At 34.8% G+C, this 15,164-nt stretch overlaps 1 protein-coding gene across 1 annotated transcript; it reads right to left on the reverse strand.

Annotated features, from left to right (window-relative positions):
• Positions 1-2,576: 2,576 nt before the first annotated feature.
• On the reverse strand, positions 2,577-14,278 carry sec14l7 (SEC14-like lipid binding 7). Its single transcript, XM_053515637.1, has 12 exons — positions 14,176-14,278; positions 14,025-14,100; positions 12,032-12,075; positions 9,050-9,112; positions 8,758-8,946; positions 7,876-7,971; positions 6,604-6,664; positions 4,991-5,074; positions 4,765-4,871; positions 3,901-4,040; positions 3,654-3,823; positions 2,577-3,423 (listed from the first exon to the last, which is right to left on the reverse strand). Exons 1-12 carry the CDS (start codon positions 14,227-14,229, stop codon positions 3,311-3,313), a joined length of 1,197 nt encoding a protein of 398 aa, XP_053371612.1. The 5' UTR covers positions 14,230-14,278; the 3' UTR covers positions 2,577-3,310.
• Between the last annotated feature and the right edge of the window lie 886 nt (positions 14,279-15,164).

The raw sequence follows: 15,164 nt of genomic DNA on the forward strand, positions 1-15,164 counted from the left end.
AAAATAGTTTTGCCCAATTTTCAAAGTTGCTGGAAAGTGCTAAACATTTCCTCAGAAAATTATGTATATACACTATGAAGAAAGAGTTGAAAATACATTCAATAAAATTGCATTGATTCCTCTTCTGCTTTATGCATTGCGGATTTGGAGCCTGTCCTGGTAACACTGGGATAGAGGCTGGAATAGATCACAGAATGCCCACACACGTTTACACACTTATTCCAGAGATGCTTCATGAAATGCAGGGAAACAGGGACCTGCAGGTTTTTTTTGTCTCTGAGGGCTTTAGCTGTTTGAACAGTTCTTACAGCTAACCTGTTACTTTGTGGAAATAGTGGACTATTTGTGATATGCACAAAGTCCCACACACAAGCAAAAGCTTTGAACTCCTGTGAACTATAGCAAGGTGCATTGCCATTGTTGTCACTGTTTATGGTCTGGCGTATTCCAAGCCTGGCAAACCTGCCTTTCAGTTTCTGGACGACTGTTGCTGATGTGAGGTTTGTGACTTTCTCTACCTTGAGATATCTATTGTAGTGGCCAACTGTGACTATAGAGTCAAGGTTGTTCCATGTAAACAAGTCTGTGGCTATTACCTGCCAAGGTCATTCAGCGATAAGGTCATGTGAGATCACTGGCTCTTTTGGCATGATCTTATTGGTGCCTCTATCTGCTTTCCCATCCCAGGCCAAAACAACCCATTCTTTGCTTGCTGTTTGCATTTTTCCATCCATAAATATCCTGTATTTATGTGTGTAAGCATTTCAGCTCTAATAGAATGTGGAATAATATTTTTTTTTTCTTTCCTGTAACAATATGGCAATATGGCTTTTTCACCTGTAAGTCCATGCTTTCGCTCATGAGGTCATAGCATTGAATTGACTTTCTAAAAAGAGTGTTTGCAATTGGAAATTGTTTTCCGGCCTTATGTGTAATGATGATGTCATACCTTTCCAACTGCAAAATCTTAAGCTATAGCAATGATGGTGCAACTACCAATGGCTTTCGCATAATTGATTCCAGCAGCTTGTGGTCTGATTTGAATTCGCCCATTCAGAAACCGGCAAAGCCATACAAATAACACTGCATACTGTATAGCTTTTATTAATCTGGGCATAGTTCATTTTAGTCTCATTTAATGCCATATTCACCTTTTTTTCTTTCCTAAATGAAGTCACATTTGAATGCATCAACCATCAATATCACATCTTTAATGTGCTCAAAGTATGGATTGGCCGGGTTCCTGTGTTAGGAGGTCCTTCACTTAATGGTTTGAGTCGCACACAAATTCACTACTCTTCTTTAAAAACTGTCGCAGTGGAGCTTGTGGTCTTTGGGGTGAACCTGGAGAGGTAAATGACTATGCCCAGTACAGTCTTGAGCTCTGCTTTGTTATGTGGGGAAGTCTTGAAGACTGGTCTGACACCACCTTGTGTTAATTTGTGGCCAAAATATCTCACCACCGTCATCCAGATAGTGCTTTTTTCTTTGTTCTATTTTATGCGCTTCTATTCTGTTCTCTCTAGCACAACTCGAAGATTCATGTTGTGTTCCTCTGTGATGCGGCTATTACTGTACGTCATCTATGATGACTGCGACACCTGAGAGTATCAACAAACTATATTTATCCAGGTTATCTGGGTTCCTTCCACGGTCCAATGACATGCAAGTTAGGTTAATTGGTGTTCCTAAATTTCCTGTAGTGTGTGTGTGTGTGTGTGTGCGCCCTGCGATTGATAGGCACCCTGTCCAGAGTAGTACACCGCCTCGTGCTCTAAGCCTCCTAGGATAGGCTTCCGGCCCCTGCGACCCTGTATACAGGATTAAGTGGTACAGATGATGAGATGACACGACCCTGACTTGGCATCTGCAGTAGTATGCTAAAGTACTGCGCACCTGCCACAGTGTGTCATCTAGAGAGGGGGAGCAGATAATGGGGCCTCTGGATGGTTTTATTTAAGGGACAGGGTCTAAACACACTAAGCCTGTTTTTGGCTTTTTCCAATACTACTAAATCTTTTACCCACTCTGTCATTTTTTTAAAAATTATGATTATTTTTTAAATTTTCTTTAGCTCATCTTTGAGCTAGTTATCTCCACTTGCTTAGAGCAAAGTGGTCTGGAGAACATTAGTTCAATGTGTTGCCGTAATTTTTTTCCATGTGTCAAGCAGCTTGAAAGAATCCTCAATTAAGTCAAGTCGATGCAAATACTTGTCTATCTGACACCATGTAAAGTTTAGTCTTTTGTAATAAAATAACTGCACACTGTATAGATGAAGACGCAGTCACAGAGTGCCATCTTCTACTAATATTCGTTTCACCTTACACACTGCTGGTGGGACCATGGCAGACAGCTCCTTTCATCGACTTACACACAGACACAGTACACAGACACACATGCATACAGTAAGTGTAACACATTGAATGCTGCTTCATCCAAATTAAGTGTAAAAATGGATAAGTCATGTCAAAAGAAGTTTTCATGAGTTTGAATCTTGGTTAATAGATGTCAGTTTATTTATTTTTTTATTTGCATATTTTGTTCATATTTATTTATTTACTTATTTTATAAAAAAAAAAAAAAAATCATTTTTTTGCACATTAAGGGGGCATGTCCCCCTGTTCCCCATGAACAATTAAGGCCCTACATAAGGTGTCATATTCATAGTTGATTTGAGCACAGGTAGTGAGGATTTAATACTGAAAAATGTTGCATGTCCCCTGGTTGCCCTTTATTCAATTAATTATTTTTTTTTATCCAGCTGTTTTAACAATGGGTCATTGTCACAAAGCAGCTTTACAAAATGAAAAAAAAAAATATGGAAATACGTTTGACAAATGTGAGGAAACATGTATTCTTCCCCACCCACTTATCACACTAATTCAAACAGCTCTGCTCGAGAGATGTCGGGCAGCTTTGGAGGCATATTCAAATGTGAATTGGATAATCTAAAAATTTAGTTAAAACACCTCTAAATATGAACATCTTACCCTAATACTAATGGACTTCAAATTTGACAGTAATTGAATTATGACCCATTATGTGTCTACAAAGGGGCATACAATTCAGAAAATGTAGATTTTAAAAGTTTACACACACCTGTTAAAAATAAGCAAAGTTTTCCCATGTTTAAAAATGAAACCAGAAAATCCTGTCGGAATATTTTCCATGCTTAATGTGATATAACCCTTTTATCTGGATCAGGTTTACAGTAAACACAAAGCCTATTGTGTATATGTAACACAATAAATTTTAAACATAAACAAAATAACCATGTCTCATATTGGCTAGGTGAAGTACTCTCAAGTCATGCCTGTTCCTCCATGCTTTTTGTGTGTATTTCAGGTTGAACAACATCCACTGTGAATCTTATCTTCTTAGACTGAAGAATACTGTAAGTGTTATCAAATCGCACCACATCTGTGGAGAGAGGCAAAATTATATAGCCACACAGAGCTCTGAAAATTATATATTTTAAAGGACATAAAATATCCAGGGGGGTATTGAATATTTGTAGTACTACAATAGTGTAATGAGACCTCTAAAATATGTGAATAGTGTTGTTCTAAACATATATCGGATTAAAAAAGTAACACACAAAGAGGACAAGTGATTGTAAAACAACAAATATTGACAAAGTCTGTACTTACAGATGCCTGGTTCTTCACATGCGTAGGATCCATCCTCTGGCACTAGATGTGCATTATAACGTGTAGTTGGCAACATCTCCCTCATTTCTGTGATTTTCTGTTTCACATCTATTTTAGTCTTCATGTAGATGCCAAAACCAATATCACTACCATCACTAACAAACTGCCATCTAGAATTAAACATACGTAAATGTATGAATGAATGACATCAGAAAAGACAAGAAAGGATATTGATTTCATTATTCACCTTAACAAGCAGTTAGGGACAAGAACTTCACACTCAAGCTGGTGATCAGAACCACGGCTAACGGTGATGCACTTCTCATACTGCACATTAACAGAATCTTTTATGTAGTATGACCTGGGCACTACACCACCATATTTAATCTGAAAGAAAAATGCAGCTAGATGGGAAAAAGTGAATGAGACTAGTTCATAATAGGCAACAATGCACACACTGACACACTCTCATACATTACATTACCACCTGGGAAATTTGCTATTGTCAATTCACTGGCAGCTTTTCTTAAAGGAGGGAGGGAACTGGAGAACTATGATGAATCGAGAGAACCCAGAGGAAACGCAGAAGGACATGGGCAATGCACTTTTTAAAATTCCAAAAACACACACACACCAAACCCTAGCTCTTTGTGTGCACCTTTTAATACGGAAATAAAGTTCATAAAAAAAAAAGGATCTTAACAAATATCATTTTTCTTTAAAAAAGTAGACAAGCCTGTTTAAAAAAAAAAATGCTGCTTATCACATTAAAAATAATATTAGATAGATGTGGAGCACCTGGAAAAAGTTGCAGTGTCCAGTCACTTTGCTATGTTTGAAATAGGAGTGTAACAATTCAGTGGTATGATACCTGTAATGTGATGAGGACATCTGAAATAGTTATAATGTCACTGTTAGACAGTAGCAGTATGATAAACTACTAAAGGCAAAGGTGCAATCCTCTTATCATTTTAATTAACCAAATTACCTGTCCTGTTTTTGCCCTCTTGTGTTTATATTTAATCGAATATCATCTTAAACGGTTAACTATTTGAATGGATTTGTTGTATTTTTCCATGTTTGGTGGACATATTTCTGTAGACATACTGACCATAGTTTTACAGTAAGGGTTCCCATTTGGATCCGTCAATGTGCCTCCATAGACCACGGGCAGTTGATCTGGTTCTATATATTTCTGAAGTACTTCTTTCCAGTTGGCTGTGGGAGGATAAAATCATTTATAAAAAATATATATATATCTTTATCTCTATCTAGGTCAGTAATTGCACTATTCTTCTGTATACAAGAAATGAGAATATTAAATGCAGCAGGCCTACAGCCAACGATGATTATCTTTCGCCGAGTCTCTTCACACAGGAATGGTTTGATCAAGTTGTAGGCAATAGGGAAGATTTTAGGTGCTACAAGAAATAAGAAACAAAAAATCCACAGGTCACATACAATGGCAATTGTTATCATAAACAGTATAAGAACTAGACAGACCAGATCTGTGATGTCACCTGTAGGTTTTAAAGATAAACCGTGTGGTATCTTGGCAGGAGCTGACTCCAACTGAACCCCGGTTAATCCAAAAACAGACAAATGATCAAACAGTTGATGTTTTGATTACTGTGAGGCCCCTAAATGCCCCTGACTTAATGTATGTTACATAAAAATTCACCCTCGTACCATTATCATGAATAGAAAATCTATCTATGGGACAAAAAAATTTTTTATACTGGGCTGTAAACAGTGGAAAAGCACATTTTGACAATTCCATGTTGGTCCCAAATTTCTGAACTGATTGCACTTTGGTTGTTATGCAGTCAGATCCATCTAATTTCCATTTTACTTATCCTGTGCTGGGTCACTGAGGGCTTGAAGCATATTCCTGGGAACTCCGGGCATAAGGCAGGGGACAGCTGGGATGGGGTGCCATCCCATTGTAGGACCCAAGCACACACAATAACACACCCATCATGCACTATGGGCAATTTGGAAAACGTCAGCCATTCTTTAATGCACGTCTTTGGACTGTAGGATGAAACCTGACTATTTCAGAAATACAGTAGGAAGGAAACCCACTGAGCATGGAGAGAACATCCATGCACACAGACCAGCTCCAAAGCTGCGAGGCAACAGTGCTGACCATTAAGTCATTGTGCTGCTTACAATCAGATATTAACTGAAAATAAAATTAAATGAAAATGTAATCACTTGCTCATCTTATAATGTAAGGTCATAACATACAGTGAGGGAAATAAGTATTTAATGCCCTACAGATTTTCTAAGTTTGCCCACTTACAAAGAAATAAAGGGTCTATAATTTTTTATCATAGGTTTATGGTACATGATTGAGACAGAATATCAACCAAAAATCCAGAAAAAAACATGTGATACAAATGTTATGAATTAAGTTGTGCAGGAGTTGTGACACTAAGAACACCACAGTCCCTACAGTCAAGCACGGAGGCTTAGGGGCTGTTTCTCTGCTAAATGTACATATTGACTTTACCGCACAGAGGGGCCAATGGATGAGGCCATGTGTTGTAAAATTTTGGATGAGAACCTCCTGAAGATGGGTTGTGGATGGGTCTTCAGGCATGAAAATGACCCCAAATATACTGCCAAGGCAACTAAGAAGTGGCTCAAGAATAAGCACATTGAGGTCATGGAATGGCCTAGACAGTCTTCAGACCTTAATCCATTAGAAAATTTACGGAGAGATAAAGTACTTATTTCCCTCATTGAAATGCAACTTAATTCATAAGATTTGTATCATGTGCTTTTTTAGGATTTTTGGTTGATATTCTGTCTCAATCCTTTACCATAAACCTATGATAAAAATTATAGACCCTTCATTTCTTTGTAAGTTGGCAAATTTAGAAAATCTGCTGGGGATTAAATACTTATTTCTCCCACTGTATACAGTACATACATTACACATTACCTTTAATAATAAGAACCCTCTTAAGGCCCTCAGGATAGTTTTCTTCAAACATGGTCAGAATCTGCCAATGCATAAATAAAATAAGAAATACAACGGATCTCGAAAAATTTGAATATCATGAAAAGGTACATTTTCCTTCATATTTAGTTTTATTAAAAAATTTCCCTCATTACATATCAAGTGATTTTTTTTTCTTTTTATTTGACTTTTGTGATTATTATTTATTATTATAAAAAATCCAGTATTTTAAAATATTTGAAAAAGATCATTGAAAAAAAAAAAAAAAAAAAAAACACACAAACTGAAATTCTGAAAACTAATGTTCAATACTTTTTGGACAAATTACTATATCACTGTGAAATTGCATTGAAGCAATCAGTCTGTGGCAATACTGAGATGTTATTGAAAACCAGATAGCAGCCATCCATATGCCCCCTAGATACTTTGCAGGGTTCAGGTCAGGTAAGTTGGCTGGCCAATTAAGTACAGTAAAATTATGATCAGCATATCAGTTCGTTGTAGCTTGGGCACTGCGGGCAGATAAGGCCCACTGGAAAAGGAAATTAGCATTTGTGTAAAGCTTGTTAGCAGATAGAAGCATAATGTGCTCTTAAACAGTGGACCAACACCAGCAGATGATAAATCATCACGGACTGTAAAAACATCATACTGCTCTTTAAGAAACTTCGAATCTGTGCCTCTCCTCTTCTTCCAGATTCTGGGACCTTGATTTCCAAATAAAATGCAAACTTTATTTTATTTCAAAAAGAGGACTTTGGACCAGTTGGCAATGGTTCACTCTTGTGAAGCTCTCCCAAGTTCTTGAATCAGCCTTGGTTGACAAACTTGTTAGGGCCTGCAGTCATCCCTGCTGCTTGAGCACTTTTCCTACCACACTTTTCCTACTCGCTTAGTAGAAGGTGTCAAATTGTTAAATTAGCAGTCTTCCCCATGTGTGTACTAAAATAGTCAAAATAGTCATAAAGAAATACACTGTATTTAAACTGTATGAATAGTATTTTTTTCCCAAACGTAAAATAAAATATACTAATATTTTGACATACTGGATTTTTGATTTTCATTACTTGTGAGCCATAATATTTAAAATAAAATAAAAATATGTTGGAAATATTTCATTTTATGTGTAGCTGATTTAGAATATGTGAGAAATTAAATAATAAAATTAAACCATAAAAAAAAAACAATATTCAAATAGTATCAAGTATGCAGAACTTATTTAATTGGACAGACTTTTTGTTTGTCATGACTTACTTCGCCATAAGTTTCAACTGCAGGCTTCCAGATGTGTTTAAGGCCAAGGTCTTCACAATCATAGATAAGAGTGATGGACTCCACTCTTTTTCCCAGCTAATAAAGCAATGCTCATAAGATTAACATACAGTCTTTTTATTTACACACACACACACACACACACACACACACACACACACACAGTTTATATAAACACTGTGTGTGTGTGTGTGTGTGTGTGTGTGTGTGTGTGTGTGTGTGTGTATGTATTCATACATACATACCTACACACTATATGAGGTCTGTCTAGAAAATATCTAGGCATTCTTAATGTAACAAGAATGGCATCCAAGGACAGTGGAATGGAATGCGCATGTGTGAACAACTTTTACTTCACCGTACTTGTCAATGGGACGCTAGACACAGTTGAGTGAATATGTGTACATAGAGCAAGAAATCTGCATCAAATTTTGCTCTGAGCATGAATATTCCTACACTGAAGCTATTTGGATGATTTAAAAGGCATTCAGGAGCGATGCATTGAGTGGATTCCAACCGTCTGTGAGGTTCCGGGAAAAATGCATTAAGGTAGCTGAAGGCATTTCCAAAAAAGGATTTTGCAACGCTTTAAACAGTGGAAGAGACACTAGGAGGAGTATGTAAGGTCCCAACGTGCCTACAGACGGACAGAGATGTCATTGTTTTATGTACAAAGTTTCTTGTATCTACTTCAATAAATTTCTCTATTTTTTATATTACATTGCTGGATACTTTCCAGACAGACCTCTTTTGTATATACAAAATATGCACACTATGCAGTTTTTAGTACAGATTTAAAGGTGAATAAAGCTTAAGTATAAACAGAACAAGGTCAAGTTTAAAAACAGAGCAGACAAATCCTACCCTCTCAGACTGCCTTAAACACTCTCTCCGTAGAAGTTCACAGTCTCTAACTTTGGTCATGAAGTAGTCTTGCTTGGTAGCAGACATAAGGAGGCCTTTTGGATCAAGGGGACCAATAATATCATACCAGACTGGACTTCCCTCTCGATCATAGCCGCACATCCCGCCAGACACATAGTGCTCGATTACCTGAACAAATCACCCGAGTAAAATGTTAAACAAAATACACAGGACATCATTATTACTAATAAACTGTGCTGATCCTTTCGAATTTTATTGACAACGATCTTACCTCTGGTGGCTTCCAGTCTTCTAGGATTGAATCTACTTTCAAACGCTTGCGAAATTCCACATGCTGGAAATTAAATCACACTGATAAAGTTTGCGCTCAACATGTTTAAAGGAAAAACTAGCTTTAACAATTTAAGAGAACAAAATATTAAACCCTTCACAAAGTTAATGTAATCGAGAAAATGGGAATATTATCAAAAAGTTGTGATCTTAAAATCTTAAATATCAGATGTGGATTAACTTTCTCTGAGAGCATGGATCTAAGAAAGGTGTCAGCTGCAAAGAAAACAGATTCATATTAATGCAGTTATCTGAATACACTAGGATTCCTACTGTATAGTATTAATTGTTAATTTATTAATTGTTAATTAATTGTTATTGTATTGTTATGTTAATTTAAAGAATTTCTGTTATATTGTACTCTCAGCTGCATAACACACATGGTGTTATATCATCTCTATCTGTTATCACCCAAATGAGGATGGGTTCCCTGTTGAGTCTGGTTCCTCTCAAGGTTTCTTCCTATTGCCATCTCAGGGAGTTTTTCCTTGCCACTGTCGCCGTCACCCTTGGCTTGCTCATCAGAGAAATTTCATTCATTCATCTCGTTATTATCTAGACACATTTTTCTCACACATACACAATTTATTATTATTATTAATATTTTATTATTTTATTATTATTATTATTATTTATTTTTTTTGAATTTCTTTCATCTTTGTGAAGCTGCATTGAGACAATGACCATTGTTAAAAGCGCTATATAAATAAAATTGAATTGAATTGAATTGAATAGTAGAAGCTAGATTATCATTTTGGTAAAAGGTTCATTGTTTTGAATTAACTTTAAGCTAGCGGAAAAATGGTATGAATGTTTATGATTATCTACAGAAAGAATGACTTTTTATCTGAAAGGTTTGACAGTTTCCTCAAGTAAAGCAAGAAGCATTGCAAACTTAATATTTTGTACGTTTTCTTTTTTGTTAACAAAATTACTATGGATTTTGTGTGATTTTGCAAAAAGATATAACTCCATAAACCACAGTTTTGTCACAATAGATAAATAAGCCTGCATTTGTGTTTATGGTTATTTAAGTTTGTAATTTAATTTAAACCTACATATTAAAAGATGTATTATATAGTATGTTATAGAATAAAAAAAGTGTTGATGATGCACACAAATCTTTTTTTAATTAAAAGATCATGAGAAACATAATCAGCAAAACAGTGACAGTAACAAAGGGGGAATTTTTATATTTTTTTGCCTTCAACATTGTCCGCGAATCCATCAAAGAATTTCATTTACTTTGTGATGCACAACTCAATCTAGTGCCTTTTACCCCTCAAGGTAGGAGTGGCTATAAACATCATATACTTGCCAATTAACGTGATGGTTTACTGTGTATAGACAGTGCTCACGGAAGGAACAAAAACGAAAGTGCAACATAGCATGGCTTTAAGGCTCTAAGAAAAGGAGATTATGAACACTGAACCTTCAAAAAGAAATGGACAGATTAATATTGTTTTTTCTTTTTGCAGGAAGTTTAAAACCAGTTTGTCTCATACGTTCGATAAAGCAAACAAACAAACAAAAACAAAAACTTGTCATTTAAGCAAAGATATCCGCGGCAACCTGAGGTAAGTGTGTGTAAAATACCCAAACTGAGATCGCGGTATGGCAGAGCATCAAGAGTCCTTTCACATTTACTCACAACCTAGCAACATGCAAATGAAGTTTCACTAAATATTAATTAAATATTGTTGTTTGTATACCTTACAAATACAAGGAAATAAAGTATACAAGGCCATCAAAGTTCAAATTGTCCATTATTATATTTATATAAGTATTTGGCCAAACCTTGGTAGCCTTAAGATTTCTCTTCACTGGGGCTAAAGGGCCTAATTAATACTCCTGAGTTCAATAATTAACAGGTTTGGCCAAACACTCGCACATGCATATAGTGTACAATATCTGCCCATATAGAGATCTGAATCTTAACACCTCGGCTTGAAAAATATTTTATTGACCTTAATCTTAAAAATTATCTTCTTAAATTTTAATTTTACAAAAGAAGTAATATGATTGATTCATTATGACACATCGGCTTTTGCTTTAAAAAAGGTTGCTACCTATTGAGGTTAGTTTAAAACATGGAAGTTCAAAGATTTTAAAATAAGATTACGTAAGATTTTGTTATAGAAAATTTTGTCAGAGAAGAATTATTTCCCAAAATAAGTAAGGATCCACTTGCTGTAAAACTAATCATCTCATTAATTATAAGTTATGACATGCTCATCTTTTCTGGGAATGTAAGAAAATTTTAACTTTTTGGTATGAGGTGCATGATCTGGTTCAGAAAACTACTGCCTAGAAAATTCACTTTGTTTCCTAACTATATATCTGCTAAATTGCAAATATTAATAGATCTTCCTTCTGATTTAAATTGTTTACTAAATTTTATTACTTATCTGACAAAGAAATGTATACTTATTTTATGGTCATCATCTTGTGTAACAACTTTAAAGATGGCACAAGTGGCTAATCGTCTCCCATTGAAAAAAATTATAAACGACTTACAGAACAGATCTAAACTATTCTGGCGGATATGGACCCATTTGTGGGATCTACTTGAACAATTATGACTATTTCTTCCCTTTATATTTTCTTTTACTAGACTTTTTTGCTGTTTGGCTTTTCCATCCTTACTCTTATATCAACAAATTACTGTTTCTTTTAATGTTTGTTGTGGGTGTCAATTGTATATTGATCTGGCTCTGCTTTTTTGTTGTTGTTAAATACCAATAAAAAATAAATAAATAAAAATAATATAAATTATGACACGCTCTTGTTTTATGTTTAGCAACATCAACTTCACTATGCACTGGACATTAACATATTGATTATTTTACTATAACATTTTGTTCAATTCCATTCTTATACATTCTTATTTACATTTTGTTAATTAGGAATAATAGAAAATCACCTTTCTAAGCATTGCTTCAGCCTTCAGGATATTAAAGCTCCTGGCTACAAAACAAAAAAAAAATGCAAGATGATGCATGACATTATGCAGATAAAGGTAGGTGCACAGGTCAAGCACTTTGGTTAATTGTTCACGTCATACAAGAATGTATGTATGTATGTACGTATGTATGTGTGCGTAAAAGAATGTGAAGATGACAGATGAGCTAGTTTGAAAAACTAATTCTGAAAAACGGTACAGTACAATAAATGAATAACAGATTTATGCAAACTGATAATGTAGTAATCCTCCATATAAGTATGGGAACTTTCAAACATGTTGTTACAACAGAATAGTTTTAGAAATTATTAAAATATTATAAAAATTATAGTATAAACATATAATATTCAAATATATATTATAAATGTCTGTGCTTCATGCAGTACTCACTTATGTACGGACTCAAATGACAGATTATTGATAAAGATAAAAATTTCTATTACAGATTTATTCATAAATATTAAATATGAGAAATAAGCTGTCTGCAGGATATATGTAGCATTGTGTAATGCAATTGCATTATTAAATATAAAATAACTAGTAATGGCATTAAAAGGACATTGCTTGCACAGTGCACAGTACACAGTAATTTCAAAGAAATAATTAAAATACCATATCAACCAACAATAGAATCCTCAACTAGATCACAAAATGATCTGTAAGTAAAACAATTATTAAATGTCTTTTATGGTGGATTGGGAGGAAATTACACTGCCAAAACTATTTACACCTACTGTATAAACACTATATGCTTTTAATTATAAATTAATTTATTTCTTTAATATTTTGGTTCTGTACATAAGTGTTCATCATAATTAATTCATAGTAAACACAACTTAATTATAAATATGGTTTAAAAGTAATAAGCAAATATTTTTGCAATGGAAAAAGATCAGGTGAGAGAACTACAAATATTTGCACTAAAAGCATCCTGAATTTCACCTTGAACTTCTCTTCTAACGCATGTCCTAAAACTGCAAGTCATTAGGACAAACACAAAATAATGGCTTGGTGTTGTAAATGTGACTACCTGAACCAGCCCACAGATTAGGCACACATTTTTGACACCTGACCTAGGAAATAATCTTTGTACTTTTTTTTTTCCTGGGTGAATGAAAAACATCCAATTCTGAAATCAGCTTAAACTGCAAATATTTCCAAACGTTATCCAACCTTGATTATTGATCATTTCTTTATGTGTGAGTGCACATTTGCTGCATGCTAGAAGCACATTTACAACATTATTCAAATAAAGACTGTCTCCAAGATTATCAACTTTTAAGTTACCTTAGGAGATTAATACCTTAATCTCCTAAAAATTAAATACCTAAATTAATTATATTGTAAAATTTTGCATGTGATGATGGCAAGATGGATCATGCCTGTTTTGAGAGTATCAGTAGATTAAACTTTCTGTGTATTCACCATCACTCACCCATTCTCACTCATACTCTATACCGCTTATCCTATGCAGGGTCACAGGAGGCCTGGAGTCTATCCCAGGGGATTCGGAGTACTAGGTAGACACACACTTTACAGGGTGAAATTACTCGCATACAATGAGCAATTTGAAAATGCCAATAAGCCTACTCTAGTTGTCTTTGTACTGTGGTAGAAAACCGGAGTACTCAGACGTAACCCACCAAGCATACAAACGCCCACACACACAGATCCAAAGGCAGGACTCTAACCATCAACCCTGGAGTTGGCAAGCTACAGTGCTAACCACTACGCCACCATACCACTGTGAATCCATAAATTTTAATTATAATTTTAATTATAAATAAAACATTTAATGTCTTATCATTTGTGAAAAGTCAGGCACTTTTGTGAACAGGCCTGTAATGAAAAAAAAAAAAAAAAAAAAGAAATATATATATATATATATATATATATATATATATATATATATCTCACAATATAATATATACAAAATGTATAAACACATGCTTACCTCTGAGCCAGCGAAGCAGGTAATGGTCACTTTGATCAGGAAGATGGCCATATACATCTTCAATTTTTTCACCAAACTAGTCAAAATAACAACAAATTTTACAAGGTGTAATCTTACCATTTGCAGTTTCAAATGGATTAACCATGCTCACCTGTTCCAGGGCAGCAGCCTGGTTAGGACTAAGATCTCCTACACGGCCACTCATTTTATTTTTACGTAATTAATTACTTTGCAACATGCGTGAATTGCTTTTACTGCTGTGTCATATTCCTCTATCTGTTGTATTTATAAGGTATACACAAAACTTGCCCTTTGCCCTCTGCGAAAAACACGAATGGACATGGTTTATGGAGAGCCCAAAGTCACACAGTACCTTTGATCATTCTAAGTAATGTTTGCTTTTATGTCAGTTAAGAGTTTACTGATGGGGCACAGCAGAAAAATAACAGGTATTTTTTTTGCAAGCAAAAGTCTACTACTGGAAATAGCTTTAATGAAGCAGATATTAGACTACACAACTGAAATTGCAACTTTATTTTTTATGTTTATTTTATTACTCATCAGCGAATAACAAGGTAACTGAACATTTGAGGACTCTGAGCAATTTACTCAGTCCTATCATTTTATATGAAAGAACAGAACTGAGCAGCAGCTAATGATCATAGAATTTTTGTGGGGCAGGATGACATTAATAGTAACCCTTTACTATGTTACCTGTACCGAAGTCACTTACTTATACCCTTTACTTTTACTAAACTTATAAAATTTTATTTTACTGAGCACTGATGCTGTACTAAAAACAGCCTTTTTTCAGCTTTAAAAAAAACACAAACGATACATGTGTACAAGATACTGTATGCGGTGTTATGTATAGTATATATGGTTAACTTTTGTTAATGGCATGTTTTTTAGCTAGTTAAATAATGGTAAATACAATCAGGGAAATTCTTTGTATCATGTCTGTGTGGTTTGCTGTTAGCATGATCCTTGCCTGTTTACCAGTTCTGAGCTAAGACACTTTGTGTTTGGCTTGACTGTCAGTACTGTCTTTATTAAATGAGAATTTACCTGCAATTGTGTAACAGGCATTTTTACAATGTACATGTGAGAATGTGGTCCACTGCACATAGTTTCTTTATA

The sequence above is a fragment of the Clarias gariepinus genome, chromosome 17 (genome assembly GCF_024256425.1).
Source record: "Clarias gariepinus isolate MV-2021 ecotype Netherlands chromosome 17, CGAR_prim_01v2, whole genome shotgun sequence".
Taxonomy (NCBI): domain Eukaryota; kingdom Metazoa; phylum Chordata; class Actinopteri; order Siluriformes; family Clariidae; genus Clarias; species Clarias gariepinus.

What these genes read in the sequence shown, in the direction of transcription:
- sec14l7 (XM_053515637.1), bottom strand. Translation starts at nt 14,229, where the DNA reads ATGAGTGGCCGTGTAGGAGATCTTAGTCCTAACCAGGCTGCTGCCCTG. An exon ending in CCTGCTTCGCTGGCTCAGAG is followed by an intron (nt 12,076 to 14,024) that starts GTAAGCATGTGT and finishes TTTGTTTTGTAG; the next exon opens with CCAGGAGCTTTAATATCCTG. An exon ending in GAGGGTTCTTATTATTAAAG is followed by an intron (nt 5,075 to 6,603) that starts GTAATGTGTAAT and finishes TATTTCTTGTAG; the next exon opens with CACCTAAAATCTTCCCTATT.